Here is a 23,407-nt window from a genome sequence, read left to right as displayed (position 1 = left end):
AACACAGGAAATACCAAAGTCAAATAGCGCAACAAGAATTGACTCAGTCTAAAACTTCTTTACATATAAACTCAGGATATCCTATGTCTTTGAGGGGAAGAAAAAGGTTGGCTTGTGTCTCGGTACCTCCATCACAAAGCGTTTGTCATGGCTTCCACCAGTCTCCGAGATGAGTTCATACTTAAGCCCTCTTCTTTTTTCATTGAGCTCCATTACAGGATTTTTGCCACTTGCTGTGAGGATAGGGCCCTGAGTTCTTACCTAAAAGGAGGGTCAATTGAATAAGATTTTAGGCTATTTTCTTATTAATAAAATCATATTATGTGTCTATTGGAAAAAAAGGCTCAAAAATTGTACTTTAAAGCACCTAGGGGCTAGGATGCATGATAATGTCTATATACAAATAACAAAATATCTTTAAAGGTATGGAAACTGTACAAGCAATAAACATCACAGTCAGTCATTGGCCAGCATGCCTTTGAAGCAAGGCTGTCTCAACAGATGAGTATTCAAGAGCAATGTAGCCTTACCATTATATGGCACTCTAGGGTCTGGTCTATAGTGTCTGTGGTCTAAGAATAATAATCTAAATGACTAACAAAGTGGACCAAACAGCTGAGATTCACCTGACACCTGGGTGTTTACTATTTTCATCTTCAGGGTTAGAAAGCAGTAACTCTCAATTTAGGAGGTAGGAAGAAGATGCCCCCTCACACCTCTCAGTCTCTCTAAAGAGATTTAGGGCACCTTAGATTTAGGAGTACAGAGTATGGATTCTGAAATTTTAAAATAACAATAAAAGTAGTCATTCCCTGTCCTCAAGGAGCTAGAGTGTAGTGAGAGGGACAGATATAATCACTGTAAAACAATGTGTATTATAGAACAGATGGAAATTATGGAAACGAAATAGAAGGAATCATTTTCTAAGGCCATCAGGATAGTTTTTGGAAGTGACAATGTGAACCTACCCTTAAAAGGGAAGTACCAGACCATCATAAGGAGGAAACAAAGGCGAAGGGCATTTGGACAGAAGCAGCAGCAAAGGTCTAAGAGAACATTTGTTTGGCTATAAGGGGTGAGGAAAGTAAGGGAGGATCTGATTAGAAACAGCCCAATCATGAAGGACTTTGTATGCCAGTCACACGAGCTGTGACTTTATCATGGGCAGTGGGGGGACCGCTGAAAGACCTTAATCTGGAAAAGTTCATGATTATACCTGTGTTGTAGAAAATTACTTTAGGAATGGTAGAAAGAAATGACTTAAGGAAGGATAAGAGTAGGGGGAAGAAAGAAAAGTAATTTGTGTAAGAGTGTGAGGCTCAAAAGAAGAGAGAAGCTAGCACCAAAAATCAAACCAATCACAAAATATTACAACTAAAATTGTGAGAAAATAAAGACCCAAAGATTGAGCACTTTTTGAGGTTAGAGATTATATCTTTAATTCCATCACGGTAATAGTTCAAGAAATGCTGAACAAAGAAATGAATGCCCAAAAGAATTACTATGTTTATAAACCTAATGGATGACAAGATCCTCTGATTTGATAAGTGGTTGATGCTGTAGAAATGAAACGTTGGACAATTATTAAAGACAAATTTAATAACCATTTCTGAGTCTTTTGTAATAAACATCACTTCTAGAAGAATCTTGATAATCTACATTTTTTTTTAAATTGCTAGGCAAATTTCCAGTCTCCAACTTTAAAAGGTAATGAGTGAATTTTGAAACTAGGTCTATGGTGATCATTCCCTGCTTTTCAAATCCAAAATCGCTTTCATAAAAATGAGTCAAGACACAAAAATATTTGCATTTCTAATCAGTTACTATTTTAAATGAAGAATAAGGGCACCGCCCCCCCTTTATTACATCATACAGAAACAAAGCGTAAATGTTTTCACTACCAAAACCTCCACATACTCATGTGGCCACTATCAGTGCAGCCCACACTGCTCTCTCCCTTCCTAATTCTCTTGAACTTAACGGTCTGAGTCTCGTAATTAATGAGCCCTTTTTCGTCTTAGCATTTATAACACTGCCAGCAAAACGTCTTGTCCTGCCTGTGGCTACTGCTTGTGAATGGCTGGTCTCTCAAAAGCCAGGTGCCATGTCTTCTATCCTCCACAACATCACACAAGGAGTCAGGCATGGTTTTTACAAGCCTCAGTCCCCATCAGTCCCCTCCACCTGGCACTTCTTAACATTTACTTGCACAAGTCCTTTATACCTAATATTCCCCTGACCTAGAATGCCTTCTTTCTACCTGTCCTAAAAAAAATTCTACTTATCATCTAAAACCTAGCTCGCATTTTACTCCTACTGGTTTTACATGTGTGTAAGTTTCACAATCACCTCCTCCTTGGAGATGCTACATTGTGATGCTCACTTTGCAATCACAGCACTTGTTACATTACATTGTAATTGGTTATTAACACGCCTTTCTTTTGCCTTTCTAGCCTGAGGGCATCTGGAGGCTCTGGACACAATTTCTTCAGCATCTGGCAGTAAGGAGGTACTAAAAGGGGTTTACAGACTGAAAACATTAATAGTCCACTAAGCCTTGATTACTCATTCTTACGAATGACAAAATATTTTTCAAATGTTCATGTAAGCTCTTGCTGTTACTTTAAAGCCAATTTTCCTTACCTAGAATGCGATAGACAAGGGCTCCACAAATCCCCAAGGACGTTGTGAATACTCAGTACTTGGATTCTGGCCCACTCTATGGTCTCTGGAAATACGCCCACAGGCCAGGACTGACTTGGTGTGAGAGACATATGAGGTCAAGCTGTGCCTTCCCAGAGCCAGCCTTCAAATGATACTAAACTTCCTCTACTAGATCTTTTGTTTTTTTTCTCTTCAGTTATTATTGATACTCTTGATAATGTAATTGTAAATACTGCTTTCACGGCCAGCAAAAGGGAAATGCTAGTTAAATTAGGGTACATTCATATGTTGTGCAGTTAACAGTTATGTTTACAGATATTTTTAGACTAAACTGAAAAAAATGAGATCTAAAACTACATTAAAATGACTGCTTTTATAAAAATACTCAGAAAAAGGTTGAATAGAAATAAATCAAAATATTAATAATGGCAGCCTCTGGAATATACAGGTTTATATGCTTTTGTTTATACTTTTCCATCTCTCAAATTTTCTACAATGAAACAGATTACTTATTTTCTAAGGAAAAAATATGTAAGCATACCTCTAAGGTACTGGAGGTTTCAGTTGTAGAATTTCCAGTATTATTGCTTGAGTTTGAAGACACTGTTTCATTTTTGCCTTCATTATCTGATTTTTCATCGGAACTCATACATTCGATATCTGCATCAAAGCCTGTTGGGTATCCCATTGCCTGCAACACCTGTACAAATTACATTAAAATTCTGTTTTTATTCAAACACCAGAAACCACAAAAACAGAAGAAATAGTGAGAACAAGAATTTCAAATCCATGACATCTGAATCCATAAAACACCAGTAGGAAGAGCAAGATGGTACTAAATCTACAAATCCTTGGTTAAGCAAGTTTTACCTACCAGGGTACAACTATAGAAAAAAGGAAACATTTTCCTCGGAGTAATTAGGTTTAGATAAAGGATGATGGAATTGGAAACCTGAGATTGTTCCTGGTCCATTTAATTTGAAGGTAAAAGGTAGAGGAAATAAATAGCACAGCCAGTTCAACCAAAGAGGTATGGGGAGAAGGAAAAGAGCACACTGGAGAGAGTACGCTGGACCAGAAAGGAAGAGATGTGAGGGTCTAACCCCATATCACCTCTGGTCCTCAATTTTCCAACCTGCAGAACAGGAGGGCTGATTAGTTTTTCTCTATATCAGCGGTCCCCAACCTTGGCACCAGGGGACCACTGCTCCTATGAGAATCTTACGCCTGATGATCTGAGGTGGATGCTGGCGCTGGGGAGTGGCTGCAAAAAAAAGAAGAAAAAAGGAAAGAAAGAAAAGAAAGAAAAGAAAAGAAAAGAAAAGAAAAGAAAAGAAAAGAAAAGAGAAAAGCAAAGCAAAGCAAAGCAAAGCAAAGCAAGCAGGCAAGCAAGCTTCGCTCTCACCCACGGCTCATCTTCTGCTGTGCAGCCCAGTTCCTAACAGACCATGAACCGGTATAGGTACAGTATAGGTACAGGTCCACAGCCCAAGGGCTGGGAACCCCTGCTCTGAATTCTATGACTTAATCCATTAGGAAAAATTAGCACAGAAAGGCCACTAAGTTTTCTTTACCTTGGAACCAATTGGTCCATCAATTACAAAATAACATCTGAAGCTTTCTACTATCAACCTCTTTTGCTTTTACCTTAAACCATAATTGAGGCTCGAAATAAAAGATTCATTCTCTAGGTTTATGCTTTATACTAAGTGAGCCAGAAACAACTACATTATGACTCAGCAATTCCACTTCTGGGTATTTATCCAAAGAAATCTAAAACACTAATTCAAAAAGGTATCTGCATTACAGTATTATTTACAACTGTCAAGATATGGAGGCCACCTCAGTGTCTATCAACAGACAACTGAATAAAGAAGATGTGGTACATATATGCAATGGAATATTACTCGGCTATAAAAAAGAATGAAATCTTACCATTTGTGACAACATGGATGGACCTAGAGGGTATTATGTTAAGTGAAATAAGTCCGATAAAGAAAGACAAATATCATATGATTTCATTTAAATGTAAAATCTAAAAAACCAAATAAACAAAACAGGAACAAATTCATAGATACAGAGAACTAACTGATGGTTGCCAGGTGGGAGGGTGTTTGGGAAGCTGCATGAAAATGGTAAAGAGATTAAGAAATACAAACTGGCAGTTACAAAATAGTTACAGGAATGTAAACTACAACATAGGAAATATAGTCAATAATACTGTAATAAATATGTACGGTGTCAGGGCAGAAGGTAACTAGACTTACGGGGGGAATCGCTTCTCAAGTTACATAAATGTCTAACCGTTGTGCTGTACACCTGAAACTAATATAATATTGTATGTCAACTGCAATTGAATGAAAAAATTTTTTTAAAAAGTTTTTCAGAACTGTGTGTTTGTGTGTGTGCACACACAGGCATGCCTTTTAAAACCTCCTTCCAGATTATATTGCTTTTTAACTTACAAGAAAATACGTTCACTAGCATCTTTATAAGCCTATTTTAAACAGGTTGATAAGATAGGTTCCTAAAGATTACTGTATTTGTTTCAGCTTTTGACTGATGTTTTAAGTTGCTGGAGTATAAAAGCAATGCCATTACTTCTTTACAATCCCTGCTATATCGAACAGGTTTCTAGAAAAACTACTCTGAAACCTGTTTAGAGGATGTCAAGGGCTGGGGGTCTGTGAGGAGATTCACTACGAAGGGACATAAGAGAACTTTTTGGGAGAAAGAAATATTTTGTATCTGGATTGAGGTGATGGTTACATGATCATAAATATTTGACAAAACCATATACCTAAAAAAAATTAATTTTACTGTATATAAATTATACCTCAATCAACAAACTTGCTTTTAAAAAAATAAACAAATCTATTCTGATAGTCACACAAATGAGAAGCCAGGTGGCCTAGCCTTTATAAACAATGGCATCTTGTCAGTATAAATAATATTACCTTAAACAAAAAATAGGTATAAGTAGAACTCTGTATCAAGGGAACTAAAATTAATTCGCCCAGTTCATATGGAGAATACAGCACTCTGATGAACGTTTCAGATAGAATAAATTCCTTTTGTTCATTGTAAAGCCAAGAACCCTTTTTTAACATCTTGAGTTCTGAAAGTAGTCAGGTAGCACTTTATACAAAGACAATAACATCATTTGGTTATAGCCTCGTCAATATTTTATAAAGAACACACCTTCTCCACTGAGTCCTGCAAATATACTCTCCCTGAGAAATCTCATCTCTAAGAGAAGATCAGTCTGGAATTAACACTAACTAACAAGCTGCAAGTCAAAAGCCAAGAGTCATAAATAAACTTGAAATGTTTATTCCAATAAAAACTAGAGACATGCAGCTTTCCCCAATTTAACACAGTCTCATGTGAATTATTTAGCGCCACTTCTGTCTGCCCTTTTCTCACATATCAGATTCATTTATTTGTTATTGTAGCAACATATTTCAATATATTTATAAATAGTTTATATAACTGATGGATAATCTCAAAGGATACAGTAAACTGACAAAAAATTCCAAAGCTGGCCATTTTTCTATGAACTTATATTTAGATTATTAACTAGTTTATGGTATAGAGCAAAAGGAAAAGGAGTTCTCAGACCTCTGGAACCAAAATGTGTTTGGAATAAATATTAAGGCCAAAAAACTGCTATGCCAAGGGGTGGCTCCATAGTGTAGTGGTTAGCATGTCTGCTTTACATGCAGAAGATCCTGAGTTTGTGCCCCAGGTGGAGCCACAGACCATGCCCCGGGTGAGCCAGGCCCCGGGTGGCACGCCACGCCCCGGGTGCATGCCGTGAGCGTGTGGGAGACACTCCACCTTCAGAGATCCAGTTCTTATGGGGAAACAACAACATCTATATGTCAGGGGTGGAAGGGGGTGGGAATTAAAGAGGGGCAAGAGGAAACTGCTATGCTAAAGCAAAGTGAGTTTCAAACGTCTAGGAAATGAATCAAACCTAACACACTTAATACACACAAAATCACAGGATGATTCCTAGAAAAAAGGTGACTGGAAAATCCAGTGTAACCATCCATGCCTTTTTTTCTCCTGAAAGGGGGCTAAAGCTGTGAAAGATGTATTACCCTCAAAGACCAGGGGCCAAGAGTGAAAAGAAAACACATTAAAATACATTGCATGGTGCTCTACTCAAAAGTCATGTTCATGGCTTCTGTATGATAGAGAGCTGAGGGCTCCAAGCACCTATCCAAAAGGCCTTCGCTCTCTGTCCCCTTCTAGCTAATCTTTTCCCCACAAAGACTAAGATTATTTTCATGGAATATGGCTGATAATGTCCCTAAAACCGTTCTTTGTAAGGAACTCTCAGGAAAGAGGATTAGAAGAGGAAAGGGAAGACTGGCCACTAAACCCCATCACATTAGAGTGCCTGCTGCTGGCCAGCCAGGCTCTTTTGGTGGAAACTGATTTCTTGTTTTGTTTGCATCTGACTTTACTAATATGATTTGTCTTAACAGATACAGAACGCTACACCGAGCTACTGCGTAAGGAAAGCAAGGATTTTTATCAAGTGGGACCTACTTTTATAAACACATGTTGGATATAAAACTCTCTCAAATTCATACAGAACCTATAACATGTGGTATAACCTTTATGGATGGCAACTTGGCCATATATGCCTGACACATAACAGAAATCACAAGACATGTTTAATGAGTTAATGGATCATTCAAAGAGGCTTTTTTTTGAGCTAGTAATTCTACTTCTAGAATATATCTTAAAAGATAATCAGACTAGTTCAGAAAGACATAAAGCAATCAACTTGAAGCATCTAAATATAAAAGAATAAGTGACAATATGGTAGACTAATAATAAAATATTAAGCCATCACTAAAAATGAGAACAGTATTTGGAACTATAAAAAAACTCATAATAATATATTTTTAGAAGAACCAAAAAAACATGACCCTGCTTTAAGTATATACTTTGTAGGTCCCATCATTTCTTCATCCGAAACCCTTGAGGCCAGATTGTTTTGAGAATTAATAATTTTTCAGAGTTTAGATATATAATATACTGACCATGTATTTTTCAAATCCCCAGTGGTACCCTAAGGTGCTACCCCATGTTTGTATAAAGAAATAGGTAAAATATTTGCACTACATGGAATAATAAAGCCTTAAAATAGCCCTACATCAATTTAGGTTAGGTTTTCACATAAAGTGAGTTTGCATCATACTTAGGAAAATATTTCTCATTTTCAGTACTTTTTGAATTTTGAAAATGCAGGTTAAAGGGGGTGGGGATTTGAAAAAATACATACCGAAATGTTAAATGGTTATTATGAGCATAGCATCTAAATTTTGTCATATTGTAAAATTTGCTACTCTACTAAGTTGCCCAAGCTTTACTGAATTTCAACCTGTTATGAGGCTCTAATTTATATTAAAGGTTATTACAAGAAACAACCCACGAACTGTCTCTCTGCATCACAGACCTCTTTAAAGGGTATCACTGCTATCCCTTGTTATGACGACCCACCGAAGGAGAATCCCTGAGCTGACCTTTACACCAAAATAACTGTAACTATCACAATCAACTGTCTGTTCTTCTGTCACAGACAGTGAATTGATATTTTACAAGCTTTTTGTGTCAGATGCTAAAGAACTTAGATCTGCATTTGTGACTCATTCTCAGCATTCATCATAGCTAAGTTATCAAAATGTATTTTTAGCTTTATTCTTGTTTTTTTCTGCTTTGTTTTAAACTCATTTTTCATCATTCTTTTGTAAATAAGACAGAACATTAATAATATATTGTTTTATACTTTAATGGCTTATTTTTCTGCATTATTCTTCTTGCTTCCTGACATATAATTTATTCACTTGTGTGTTTGTTGTCTGTCTCCCCATCCTATCTTACTGGGATGCAAAATCTGAGAGGGCAAAGACCTTGTTCACTGCTATATCCTTAGGATCTAGGATAATGTTTGCATCTACATTAATAATACAATAATCATGAAACCAAACTAATTATACCTTATGCCATACTATCACAAAACAGAATTTGTCTTAAGTAAAAACTGATCTTCAGTCTACATGATCTTTGACATTTTCGCATTTATCTTCAAGAAGTCAAATGTACTCATAAAGAGATTCCGATATTTATAAATTTTCTACTACAAGTCTACATGCATAATTGATTGGTTCAATCCTGGACCTTACTATGGAAATACTCTGAAACACAGAAAAGACGCTGCACATAAAGATAATAATCAAATTTATTTAGAACAGAAAAAAATCTGCGAACAGCAGTATATCCAATGATAGGGAAATATTTAAACAAGTAACAGTACATCCATATCATGTTACTCATACAGCCATTAAAATTTATTTGTGAAGCTTGTAATAAAATGGAAAACCACTAATGACATGTTAAATGGAAAAAAAATCAGAGGATAAAAATACATCTACGCTATAACCTCAATCTAAAAAAAAAGAAACAAAACAGAAAAAAATTTAGAAGGAAATAAACCAACATACTATACATAAATATTAATGACCTACCTCAGAGATATGCAACTGAAATTTTATTTTTCTTTACTCTTCTTCTATGATTTCCAAATTTTATATTATCAATACATACTATTTTATAACCCAAAAAGAACTATGTGATCCAGAGATGACAAAACTCTGTTATTGTCATTAAAATCCTGAAAAATTCTGTTAATTTACTATAGGAAAATAAGCATCATATTTAAAACAGAAAACTACAAAGCACTGCTAAGTATAAGTAAAAGACATACAGTACCTTCACTGCTACATGAAGTTTTGCTGTTTTCTTGGATGGTCCTGAGGCTTCATATGTTGTACCATCCACATCTACAGACATTGTGAAGACTGGGGCATGGACAGGGCCAGACTGAGATAAGAGCTTATACTGAAGCCCAGGCCTGATCTGATTTAGCCTCATTAGTGCATTCATAAGGTCTATTGCTTTACTATCCAGAACTGTTAAAGAAGAATGAGATCAGAAATTAAACCATTTTGCTTTAATCTATACATCTGTAGGTTCCTAGTGACCACTGTTAATTCACCAGATTTTTAAAAAGCAAGACTTTCAAAATACATATACAAATAAACTTCATAAGTAATTCTAAAATTACTTCTTAAATTACTATTCTAACATTGCTGTAAAAGTAATATGCATTATGATATCTATTTACTAATTTTAGTTTGTCAATATTAATATACATCTTAGAATGAAGACTGGAAACAAGTTATTTGATCATCAATTTCTCAGTTAAGATCTATTCTGAAAACTCCAATTCAAATCAAATTCTTCGACTTTGTAATTTTTATTTTCCTGAGACTATAAATCCTTTCTAGTTCGTATCTATAAAGATTTTGCTGTTGTTTGTTTAAATAATTTTTCTAAGGGATATTAATAGATTTCTGTTGAAGCATCGGTGTTAATATTTTTATAAATTTAACCATGATATATAAATGAATTTTATGCCTAGATCGGAATTTAAAGATTTTTTTTTCTTTAAAGAAAAAATAAAGATTTTATATACTTTTCCTTAAGTTTCGTTTCATCTTCTTATTGGGATCTTTATCATCCCCTAATCCATCTTCAAATGGCCTCTTCAGAGCTGAAGACCCAGCACCTAAAGAATTATAAGAGATTCATTATCAATCAAAACAACGATTCTACTTACCTTACCAAATGTATCTAATATTGTCAGGAAGGGAAACCTTAGGAATCACAGGAACCTCTGGACACTCTCAGCTCAATGAAATTATCATATTTATAATCTTGTAATAGTAAAAAAATTTTAGGTTAATCTTTATAAAACAATCTAGTATTATCCCTTTTTATAAATATTTATTTTCTCATTTATTCATACTTAAAAATATATGTATTCATGCCTATATTAACATCTGTATATGCACGAACAGAAAAAGGCCTGGAAAGATATATATATCAAAATGTTAAAGGTAGTTGGTTACCTCTGCCTAGCAGGACATACTTTTAATTATGTCTTTTTGAGTATTTCTATAATTTAATAGTTATTACTTGTATAAATTTTTTAAGTCCACATGTTAAATCTTATGCTTTTGGGAATCTGTTTCTCACACTACAAAATATTCTTCTGTCTGCCTACTCAAATCCTACTCAAGATTTTATTTACAGTTCATCTCCTCCATGAAGTTTTCCTCCGCTTTTCTCTCATATCGATCTTCTTAGAGTTTCTATGGTATCAGAAACATAGTGTCATATGTTGTCTTGTGTCACTGCCTATTTTATATACAGAGATCTTGTGTTTCCTTAGTGCTCTATGAAGTTCAAAGACAGTTTGTCCTTGTCCTAAATCTTAAAAACACAAGACTTAGAAACAACATAATCGGTATGAAACAAAAACTAAAGAAACTGATAATCAATTTCTTGGTTAAAGCAGCTACTTAATAATGCTGTCGAACATAAGGCAGGAGCTCTGCTGTCCAAGTTAAAAGCAATCAGAGAAAAGCTCATCAACTTGTACAAGCATTTTAAAGAACTGTTTTCAACTTAAAAATCAGTTGTTGGGTTTTTCCTATAGGAAAGTTATACTCAAGAGATTCATGCCACAGGATTTCCAGATACTTCCAAGGAACCTTGTAATAATACTGAGATTAACTACATATTCTCTGATCATGAAAATGTATTGTCCCTTGGGGTAAACACTGACTTCGGTATTTTCTTGAGTCAATACTTACCCCTCAGGTCAATCAATCTTAATGTTCTCTTCAACAGAAGGCACTATCTGCTTATATCTGTTCAGGACTGGGTTTCATTTGCATTACATTAAACTGAGTGTGCTAGTCTCCCAGAATGCAGTCTTTAAGAGATACAAGTTAAAAAGGAGCAAAGTCTATTCAATCATTCAACCACTCATTAAATTACCTTAAAAGCTGCTCCTTGATTACATGCAAATCACAAACTGGCTTGAACACAGAGATCTATTCTCTTATATCCTCCAGCTATATAGAGTCCCATGGATTAAGCTTCACTCTACCATCTCAGCCACTGGAAAAGGGCTATAAAAACTGGGGCTAATCATAAAAATAATCTGAGGAAAGGGGAGGGGGGTATGGACTTGCTTTACAAAAAGCAAGTCATTTTTAACCTCTACAATATCTAGAAATGAGAAGTGACCATTTGAGAGGCAATTGTTTTTTATTTTTCAGTAGCATGCTGTTTAATCTCCATTTATTTGTGGTTCTTTCCATTTTATTTTTACAGTTGATCTCTAGTTTCAAAGCATTATAATCAGAGAATATGGCTGGTATGATTTCAACCCTCTTATGTTTGTTGAAGCTATCTCTGTGTCCCAGTATGTGGTCAATCCTTGAGAATGTTTCATGTGCATTAGAGAAGAATGTATAAACAGCTGTTTTGGGATGGAAGGCTCTGTAAATGTCAATTATGTCCAGTTGGTCTAATGTTGGTCATTTAAGGATGTTATTAACTTATTGATTTTCTGTTTGGATGATCTGTCCATATCTGACAGTGGGGCATTTAGGTCCCCTACTATAATAGTGTTTTGGTCTGTTTCTCCCTTTAGTTCTGTTAGTAATTGCTTTACATATTTCAGGGCTCCCTGATTGGGAGCAGCACTTATTTTTTAAAATAACATATAAGTGCTTACCATATGCCTGGCAACGTTAATATCTTACATGTGTTAACTTACTCATCACAAGCACCCTACGGAGCCTGAACTTTTATCATCCTCATAATTTCATTCAGCAACATTAACTGAGCATTTTCTACATGCAAGACAATTTTAGGTGCTGGACATAGAGAACAAAACAATGTTTCAAAGAACTTATTAGTTTCCACCACAGTGGTGGAAACTAATGTCACATGGTTTTGAGCACAATATAAAATAAGAGGCTTAAGGGAGAGAAGGTATTGTTATTTTATCAGTGGTGCTCATCATAACGGTCAAAAAGGTATTGCTGATAAGGTGACCTTTGGATAAAAACCTAAAGAGAGTAAAAGAGTGAGCCATTCAACTGTTGGGGGAACGAGCCTCATGCAAAGAAAACAGCAAAGGTCACAAGCAGGAACATGCTAAGAAACAGCATAAAGGCCTGAGCGTGGAGCGGGCTGGAGTGGGCTGGAGTGGCATGAGTGAGGAGTGGACGGCAGATAAAAATGAGGCAAGGCGGTAGTCCTCAACCCAGCTGCCACTAATTAGCCATAGGAACTTTTATAAATATCAAAGTCCCACTTACAGTATGAGAAAGTAAATAAATTTTAAAAAGGCTTCCTGATGCAAACAATTAGAAAAGCTGGACAAAATACAGAATAAATATCTGTTCCAGGACCATAAAGACTATGAGCAAGACCTGGGAGATGAAGGAAGCCCTGCACTGGGGGCCACATTTCCCCTAGGGGCATCTTGCAAATCCAGAAGCAGCCACTAAGAACTGAGCAGAGCACTTTTAACAGGCATCCAGGCATTAGTGGACCAAAAACTAAAGTTTGAGGACCACCAAGTAGGGAAGCCCTGGAGAATCTCCCACACTGTGGGTTAGGCCTCTGCAATGCAATATACTAAAGGTAAGATGAAGTGGAAATACCATTGGGATCTCATAAGGACTGAAGTCAGCTTCAAATCATCTTAATCCGTGATTGCATTAAAATTCTACTAGCCATCTCCCAGAAACAAATATAAATCTGCCCTGGCAGAAGATATCATTACTCTAGACTTTAAATTCTCTACGATTTTTCATTTTAAATCTCCAGCACTCATAACCAGATACATGAGAAGACAAGATATTATGATTGAAATGCAGAGGAGCAGACAATAGAAACAGACCATAAAGAGACCCAGATGATGCAGCTTTCAAAAACAAACTTTATTAAAACAAATTATTAAAATGCTAAAAAAATAAAAAGTAAAAAATAAAAACAAGAATTATTTCTGGCAGAAAATCTAAAACAAAGAGCCAAAATCTTAGAAATAAAAAATATAATGTAAATTAGAAACTGGCAGACCTGGAGGAGGAAACAGAAAATCTACAATAGAGGGAAATTGACATATGTCATTCAGTAATTTTAATAAACAACAAAAATTAGTACAAGTGTATAAGTTTTGAACAATACTATGAACCAATCTGATTTGACATGTAAAAGACATTCTGATCACCAACTGCAAAATAAACATACTTTTACAGACACGAATCATTTACAAAAACTAAATAAGTTTCAAGAAATAGCAAAAGCTAGAAATCATACAAAGTATATTCTCTGATTACAGAAAAGTAGGAACTCAAAAAAGAAAAAGATGTAACTAGAAAATCTTCATCTGTCTGGAAATTAAACAATGACAACATCTAAACGGCTCATGAGTCAAAGAACTGGTAACAAGGGAAAATATGGTTTTAACTAAATGATAATGAAGTGTATAATGTGCATAACTCTGAGCCTAAAGGAAAACAGTCTTAATAGAATATATGAGGCTAAAAAAATCAATAATGTATTCATCTATCTCAAAAAAGCTAAAAGAATTACAGCAAATTAAACTCAAAAAAGTAATATGGCAGGAAAAGAAAGGATACAAGCAGAAATCAATGAAACAGGATACATACACCAGATAAGACAACAAAGCCAAAAGTTGACTTTTTAAAAAAAGATTATTAAACTGATAAACCTCTATTAAGAATGATCTCGTAAGAAATGAAAAAAGGAGGTAAAAAGTGTAAAAGAAAACATCGCTATAGATACTGTAGAGAAAAAAGATAAGAGGATCTATAAGATTATTTAAATTTATAAAACTATTTTTTAATTTAGATGAAATGAAAAATTCCTAGAAAATAACAATTTACCAAAACTCTCTTAAGAGGATAATAGTCTTAATGCCTATTAAGTAAATTAGATCCATAACTTAAAGCCTTCCCACAAAGAAAACTGTAGGCCCAAATGGCTTCACTGATAAATTCTCCAAACATTTAAGGAAGAAATAACATCAATCTTATACGAACTCTTCCAAGGTACAAAAAAGAGAAAAGACACTTCTAACTCACTTTATGAGGCCAGCATGACCTCAGAGGCATAATTTGACAAAATTACAATAAAAAAAAAAATTGCTGGCCAATCTAACACACAAATATCTGTGTTTCTGTTAATTGCGCATAAGTACCTACAAAAGATTGTTCATACCAGCTTTATTTGTGTAAGCCAAAAACTGGAAACAAACAAAATGTCCTACAACAGGTGCATGGTTTAAACAAACTTGGGCTCATCCATGCCATGGAATGCTACTCAGCAATAAAAAGGAGAAATCTATTGACACATACAACGAACTCGATGGGCCACAAGGGCATTGTGCTGGGGGGTGGAAAGAGAGATCTCAAAAGATCACTTACTGTATAATTCCTTGAAGTGACAAAATTATGGACATAAAGAAAAATTAGTGGTTTCCAGGGTTTAGGGATGGTTAAGAGAGCAGTCAGTATGACTGACTATTAAAGGGCAGCATGTGGAAGACCTTTGTGGTGATGGAATAGGTCTGTATCTTGATTGTGATGGTGGTTACACAAATCTACAAATGCAACACAACGACATGAAGTATATACATACACATGGTATCAATATCAATCTCCTGCTTTTGATAATGTACGATAGTTACGTAAGATGTTGACTAGTGGGAGAAACTGGGTGAAGTGTACATGAGACTTCTGTGTACTAATTTGGCAACTTTCTGTGAGTCTACATCTTAAGATAAAAAGTTAAGAAAGAAAGAATAGACAATTAGGTGCAAGGTCAGAAGCAGGAAGAGCAGAGAGGGAAGTTACTGCAAAACACCAAGTGAGAGAAGATGGCAGCTAAGGCCAGGATGGTAGCAGTGAACAATTTAAAGAAATAGCTGAATTCTGGACAAACTTAGAAAGTAAAACAAAGGATATGCTGATGGTTTGGAGATGGGTGAAAGAAAAGAAAAGATTCAAGGGTAAAGGGATTTGGCCTGAGCACATACACAGACAGAGTTTCCAATGACTGGGATGGTGATAACTGTGGAAAGAATAGGCTGGAGGTAGAGTTAAGGACAGGAGTTTTGATTTTATACATGTTAGGTTTGAGATGTCTGTTAGACATCCACGTGGAGACACTAAGGAGCCACTGGATAACTGGGTGTGAGGTCAAGGGCTCATAATCTGGAGTAGAAATATAAATTTGGGAATCTTCAGTAAACAGCAGGTATTTCAAAACATGAGACTAGATGAGACCTTGTAAAGAATCAGTATAAAGAAAGAGAAATGGTCTGGGACCCTTTAATATGCAGAAGTCAGGAAGATGGGTAAGAACAAACAAAGGCACTTGAGGAGAGGGCACTGGGGCTAGAAGAATTAAGAGAAAGTAATGACCTAGAAGTCAGATGAAAAGTAGTATTTCATGTCAGAAAAGTGTCTGACAATACCAAAAGTTGTTGAGAATATAGAGCAACAGGAAGTTTCACACTCTGCTGATGGGAGTGTAAATTGGTATATATAATTATTTGCTACGTCATATACTGGCATACAGTAACTCTTAGATATATATCCCAGGTAGCATGTATAAGGATGCTCTTAGCAACATTATAGTTGTTCACCAAAAAATGAAGAGAACTCAAATGTCCTTTAAAAGTAGAATGAATAAGTTGTAGTATGTTTATAATGGATACTATATAGCTATTAAAATGAACACACGATAGCTATATGCGACAATGTAAATGTATCCCAAATAATGCTGGGCAAAAAAAAGCCAGTCACAAAAAAAGTGAACTCAGTACAATTCCATTTCTATAGGGTTCTAGGCAACATCAAATTAAATTGTTTAGAAAAACATACACAGGTAGGAAAGCTATAAAGAAAATCAAAGAAATGATTATCAAAAAGTCAGAAATGGTAGTACACGGGCGGGGAGGTGACGTAGAGGAATAAATCTATGGCTTCTGACAAGCTAACAATGTGTCTTAACCAGAGTGGTGATCACATGAAATTTTAAAATTATTTTTTAAATGGTGCATTTTTTATACTTTCTATGTATGTGCAATATCTCATAACAAAATGAATATTGGAGGAAAAAAGTGTTATCTGTGTCAAACGTTGCTGGAAAGCTGGCTAAGATGAAGACTGAAAACTAACCACTGAATGTAGTAAAGCAAAGGTCACAAGAGAGATTGGCAGAGTGGTAAGGAAGAAAGACTGACAGGAATAAGTTTAAAAGAAATTGAGGAAAAGAAAAAAGAATAGGCCACTTTTCCCAAAAATATAGCTATACATGGGAGAAGACAAATGGGACTCTGTTGGGAGAAGCTGAAGAATCAAGGGAGAGTCTGGTTTTGTCTTAAATAGCAGATATTACAGCAGGTTTTTATGCTGATGAGAACGATCTACTAGAAAAGGAGGAATTGTTGCTGGTAGGAAAAGAGTTGCTGGAATAATGTCTATCTGTAGGCAAAAGGGGATGTGATATATTGGAGTGCAGAAAGGTTGGACTTAAGAGCCCAGATAGTTTACCCACAGTCAAGAACGGGAAAGCAAAGTACATGAGTTCTTTGAGCAAAAAAGGTTATCAGATGAGAGTGAGAGACTGGAAGAAGTATGAAAATGAGAGAAGATGTGAAACAGTGATCTAGGAAAATTGGAGCACTCTAGAACTTACAGGAGAATTGCCGGACAACACAAATGGTCAATTTGAGGTTAATTTCTAAGACTTAAAAGAAAAACAGTCAAGATGAGTGTATATTTTTTCTCCAACAATGTTCAATAACCTGGTAAAGGCACAGAGTTAGATTTCAACCAAGAGTTAGAATTCTACCAGGAAGAGAATCAAGTGAAGGGATATACTAGGGAGTGATCATAAAGATGCCTCATGGAATGTAAGTAGAGAAGGGACAGAAGAAGTGAGAACATGAAGAAAGTAAAAAGCTATCAAAAGTGGATAGAATCAATGCTGAGCGAGGTTCAATAATTGGAGTAGGGGTACTAGACAGATGATGACAAGAGGTGATTGGAAAGTGGGATTCTTAAAAATGAGATTATGAAGTGGGTACAGTTATTAAAGACAAGGTCTAGGATACGTTCACAGAACAGGTACCTGAGGTAAGGTAGAAGAAAAAATATTTACGGGAGAGGAAGTCAGGAATGAAGAAGTCAGAGTTTTGAAAAAAATTATCTGACTTCATACTGAAATCATCAAGAATTGCAAGAATAATGTTTAAATGCCAATGTCAGGAAGCTAGGTGCTTAAAACAGGAAAATATGAGCAAGTATGTATTAAGAGTCTGGAGGCAATGGCCTATGGTTCCCTCATTTTATAGCCGAGGCATAGAATAGCTAAGTGACTAGCCCAGTTCATGCAGCTAGTAACTGAGAGAGCCTGAATGGAACACCGACGGTCTGTTCTATTTTAAGCTACAGAGTGACAGCCCAGTAGTTCCCAAACTTTGGCGAAAATCCTTTACGTTAAAAGAAAATTTAAGTTACACAATAGATAAATTTTACTATCTAATGAAAGAAGAAATACAAAACCGAAAGAGCCACTATGAATTCAATGATTGAAACAAAATTTTCTGTTACTAATCTTAAGAATCTCTATATATTTGAATTTTTTATTCAACCATTCATCACACAGGCAGTGCTAATTGTCAAATGGCTGGCTACGTGACCCCCTTTCAAAAAACTTTCAACACTGTGGGAGCACCCTCTTGAAGAAAACAGCTTTCATTTCACAAACATTTACAGAGCAATGGTTTGTTATAACGATATGGTAGGATGTGGAGGATTCATTACCCCTGAAGAGTTTACAGTGGCACTGATTCTCAACTTTTTAATCTTAGAACCAACCCTCTTAAAAAACTTACTGAGCATCCAAAGAGCTGTATTTGTGGAAAATGTCTATCAATATTAAGCATATTAGAAATTTAAACAAATTTTTTTTACATAAGACTATATAAACATTCCATTAGCCAACAAAGTGATGATGCTATCACCTGTCATATGTAGCCTCTGGAAATCTATATACTCAAGAAAGAGTTAAGGCAAGAAATAAAATAAAATAAAAATACCTTAGTATCATAAAACTTATTACCTTATGAACTCCCTAAAAAGTCTCTAGACCCAACTTCTGTTGTCTAAATAAATAGACTGGGTCAGTGCACTATTCTGTCAAATAAAAATTATTAGAATATCAATTGTGAGAGGTGAGTTAGGTCCCAGATGAAGAATAACTGGTGTTAAACATCCCACCTTCTAATAGAGATAAAGGGGCAAAAAAAATTTGGGAGGTGGGGGGGCATAATGAGGAGAGTGAGTGGATTCGCGTTTGAGTCTGCTGTATTTCAGGCACCGAGTAGGGGATTTTAACCTGATAACAGTGGGGGTCACGGCCCTAGGAGAGAGATGAACTACTTGCTTAAGTCTGAAAGCTAGTAAATAGTGGAGCTATCTATGACTGGGATCCAGGTCGTACTGACCTCAAAGCCTGGGCTCTTTCTGTTGAAACTGAGTTCTGACGGATTAGTACAAATAGAAAATAGTCCTGAATTTTCCAATATACTTTTCTCCTCCTTCATATTTTTGTATTCTCTTTCTTGATTATGTAACACTTTCAAGTACAGTGGTAACATCTCCTCCAAGCTTATGGCTTATCTCTCTCTTAGACCAGGAGTTCTCAAAGTATGGTCCCTATATCTATGCAATAATGGCGTCTGCCCAACATAGCCATTTGAGTTCATCACTACTAAGAATAATCAACAGTAAGGTGATGTCACTGATGGGACAGAAGAGAATAAAGTCAGGAAGGAAAGCAATAAATTTTCTTATATATGATGACTTGGATTAACAATTTTTTTAAATTGAGGTATAACAGACAACATTATACTAGGCTCAGAAGTATAACATAATGATTCAATATTTGTATATATTGAAATGATCATAACAGTAAGTCTATTTAACATCGGAGTAACAGTTACTAAGTTCCCTATCCCATGATTACCTCCACCCCTCCTCATGTCCAACCCCAATAAAAAACTTTCACACTCACCTTCTTTATCTGTAACTGACCAGGAATATTTCTGAAAAGGCTTACTAGATGGAAGGGGGTCCATCTCCAGCACTTTATAAATCTGGCCAAAGGCCGACAGCCTGAGTGCATGCTGAAGAACAAAAGATTATATTTATTCAAATCTCAATAGCCATTCATTCATAAAGCCTTTATAACATCTAGCTAAACAGACATTCATTAAATGCTAATATTATGATTATGATGGCCAAAGTCTCTAAGCAAAAAGTGTTTAAATAGAACAATTCAGAAAATAAAGGAATGATATCCCTCTATTAGATCACAGAGACATGCGCTCCATCTTTTACCTGTGCACTGTGTGTAATATCTTCTTTTTGCTGGATGGTCATGTAGCTCAGAGCATCTGTTGGGTCTCGCTCACAAGGATCATGAAGACCAGGTCCCCCTTTGGCAGAGGCAAAAGAAAAACACAAGTGCCATTTAGAACTGAGTTTAGAATTCAATAATCTAACAGGAGAGGGAAGGGAGGAAGGGACGGAGGAAGGGAGGGGGGGAGGGAGGGAGGGAAGAATATAGGGAGGGAGGGAGGGGAACAGAGAGGAAAAACACTAAGAAACTATATTCAATTAAATGGAGTAAAAAGGACACTCTCATTTTTCATATGTTAGCACTTAAATGTCCTCATTTTACTGGAAGTCACCTGTATATCTAAGGTCAAAATTGAGTCTTAATCTGAGAATTAAGAAATAGCATAATAAATCATCCCAAATCTTTAAAGGGATTACATATGGAAAATAAGACCAAATTTAATTTTTCCAAATTAAACACCAGACTGCAAACAGAATGAACTTCATACATTTTAATTAAACGTCTGCATTTTCAAATTCAGAGCTCTAGATAAAGCAAATTCATAGAAGACACAATCTTATTAGTACCTTTTATGTTAGTATATATAAAATATAAATTACAATTATTGAAAGAGTTTTATAGCACTTTTCCAACATTCAAGCATCCTAGTTGCTAAAATTCTAAGTAAAACAACTCCAACACATCATTTTCCTGTGCGGAGGACAAATTTAACACACATTTATGAAAATAAACCAAAATGAGATTTTTCTGATTCTTCTGCCTCCAGAATTTGAAACCCTTACCAGGAAGTAGTATTCCAGATGCCAAACACTCCATTACTCGTCTCAAGGCCTCCCCAGCGCCCAAAGGTCTATTACATGTACCTATAGACTTTTCACATATAAGCTCTAGTGGCTAGAAGATATTAAATTACAAATTAGTACATGCATCAAGTGTTAAAGGGATTCCAGTTAAATGTGAGCTGACATTTCTATCTACCATGAGGGCCAAAAGGGTTAAAGTAAATTTAACATTTAGGCCTAATTAATTTTCCCCTTTGATTATCAACTTTTACCTCAGCTAGAGTTTTTAAATCAACCTCTTTTGAGATAATATATTCATAAGACATTTTGTTACAAAAACTTTCTTTTCGGTTAACCTGAAAGGCTCACTTAAGAAACTGTGGTCATCTAATTGACCTGATAAAATTTAGCAAGCCTTCATGTAAGTTAGTAATAGCTAATAACTAATCAACGTTCAAATCCAGCCCACCTATCTCCCACTTAATCTGGGAAGCACTCAAACCACAAACCAGACTTCCTTTCAGACAGCCTGTCCCAAGTACTATAATTAGAATAAATAAGGACCAAATCTCCATATTTAATAAACTAAAAACTGATACTATATTAAAGTAAAAATTGCTAAATTAACTTAAAGTAACCCTTTACAGCTTTGTTTTATAATGTTCTTAATTGTGTTCTTAATTAGGTCAAACATAATTTTCAAATTAAGTAAGTTTTGCAAAATACATTATAAACTATGTCCATAATCAGGTTAAGTATGCTGTTCGCCTGACTTTAATTACGAACATAAATTTATTTTTAAATGTCTACACTCAAATAGAAAGAAAAAGAAGGTATAGGAGCCTTATATCGACATTTTAGATAATTTGTATTTTCAATGCAAGTGGCACTGAAAGAGAAATGTGCCAGTCAAGGAGGCTTTCATGGCAGCAGGCGAATAGTATGAAGTACAGGAAGGCATTCACTTCTAACAGGTATAGAATCTTTTTGTCAGAAAAAATATCTCAAGCTCTGTAACATAAATGTGATATGGCAGAAGAGACAAGTTATATGCGTAAAAAGAATTCATATAAAAAGATGCATAGTTTTTTTCCAGAACAAAAATAGGCAATACACTCCTGAGCTAACTTAAAATATAGCTGCTTCACAGTAACATGTAATTTCTACAGGATTTCCTCTGACTATAGCTTCAAAATTTGCTTTTAACTGTATTTAAGTACTTACCCATCCTTTTAATGGTGCCCATGTGGGGACTCTGTTGCACAAATCACGAAGAATGCGAAGGACAATTACACATGATTTTAATCCATTTGCCCTTGCCTAAAACAAACAAAATGATTCCAATATCCCTTTGAAATCTATTCTTCATTTAAAGTATATTGATCATGGATAGGCTCTTTAAAGTGAATACTAATTAGCCAGTCAGTCATCAGTTGTCAAACAAACTAAAAAATCAAGTTATTAAAAACAGTAAAGATAGGCAGGTTTTAAAATAAATGAAGCATATTATTAAAACTGTTCATAGAGCCTCATGGCAGCCCCATTCCAGGCAACTATCTTAACAGTTAACTTTTCTCACCCATATTTATATTTTGTAAGCCATAATTTGAAATTCAGAATACTAAACCCAAAAGGGATTATATGATAATTAAACATCAACTATAGTAGAAGCTATACTAAGCATTTTACCTACATTAATTCATTTACTCCTACAATAACCATGGAAGGCAGAGAGTATCCCCATTTTAAACATTAAGAAAACACTAAGTGGCAGGTGTTCCAAATGAAACCTGCACAAGGCTACAATAACAGTAAGATAATAACGAAGAGCCAACCTGAAACCATTTGGCATGTCGAAGAGACGCCAAGGCGTTCAGGCATTTCTGCCTGTCCAATAAGTCCGGAGGGTCTTTCATCGCAACCTTTTCTAATGGGAAAATGGGATAGAGAGAGACAGATACAATTTGACCAAGGGATTCCTGTCAAACACCAAACAATAAAAATAAAAAGGAGAGAAGCATCTGAGTGAACTAATAAGACTCCCAGAAGATTTCATGATTTAGCTTTGTTGTTTTTTTAAAAAAATGACATGCACTCTGATTACTCAGTAAGCAGTCATCAGAGCCTTTCTGTGCACAAGTGCATGAGGAGCTTCAAGGCATTTGCTCAGTAAACAAATCACTGACCACTGCTACATACAATCTGGGATCTTATTAAGCATATATATAACATCAAAGGGCACAAAATAGGTACATAGCACTTTTTCCTTTGGCAGGGTGCAAAAAGTGGAAATTTGGGTCCAATAGCAATAATAATTATTCTTTATAGAAGGAATCTTAATCACTAATCAATTTTTAAGAAAAATTAGTGTTCTCTAATGTAATCAATTTGAGATGTGCTGACTACACTGAGCATGACAATTTTATTTTTTATAACAAAATAAATTTATGTAATAAGATAACCATTAAATAGACACTTTACCCCACTGATGAGAGCACTTCAAGTGTCACCTTGGAGTTCCCTCATTATTTCTTTTCTAAACCAAAATTATTAAAACT

At 35.3% G+C, this 23,407-nt stretch overlaps 1 protein-coding gene across 11 annotated transcripts in view; it reads right to left on the bottom strand.

The window, feature by feature from the left end:
- LOC107506660 (spermatid perinuclear RNA binding protein) overlaps positions 1 to 23,407 on the bottom strand; it is a 125,878-nt gene that overhangs the window by 24,991 nt on the left and 77,480 nt on the right. For all 11 annotated transcript variants that reach the window (XR_004949987.1, XM_036217817.1, XM_036217818.1 and 8 more), the window contains 9 exons: positions 22,685 to 22,776; positions 22,074 to 22,169; positions 20,850 to 20,961; positions 20,046 to 20,143; positions 19,720 to 19,831; positions 10,220 to 10,312; positions 9,454 to 9,653; positions 3,206 to 3,364; positions 127 to 261 (listed from right to left, as the gene is read on the bottom strand). Coding sequence is in view for 10 of the 11 variants with exons in the window: in XM_036217817.1 (XP_036073710.1) it covers positions 127 to 261; positions 3,206 to 3,364; positions 9,454 to 9,653; positions 10,220 to 10,312; positions 19,720 to 19,831; positions 20,046 to 20,143; positions 20,850 to 20,961; positions 22,074 to 22,169; positions 22,685 to 22,776 (1,097 nt within the window). In the remaining variant the exon portion in view is untranslated. The remainder of the gene's footprint in view (positions 1 to 126; positions 262 to 3,205; positions 3,365 to 9,453; positions 9,654 to 10,219; positions 10,313 to 19,719; positions 19,832 to 20,045; positions 20,144 to 20,849; positions 20,962 to 22,073; positions 22,170 to 22,684; positions 22,777 to 23,407) is intronic.

The sequence above is a fragment of the Rousettus aegyptiacus genome, unplaced genomic scaffold (assembly GCF_014176215.1).
Source record: "Rousettus aegyptiacus isolate mRouAeg1 unplaced genomic scaffold, mRouAeg1.p scaffold_m13_p_3, whole genome shotgun sequence".
In the NCBI taxonomy this organism is placed as follows: domain Eukaryota; kingdom Metazoa; phylum Chordata; class Mammalia; order Chiroptera; family Pteropodidae; genus Rousettus; species Rousettus aegyptiacus.
Note: the sequence above shows the minus strand (reverse complement) of the source record. Positions and strands in the feature narration are given on the sequence as shown.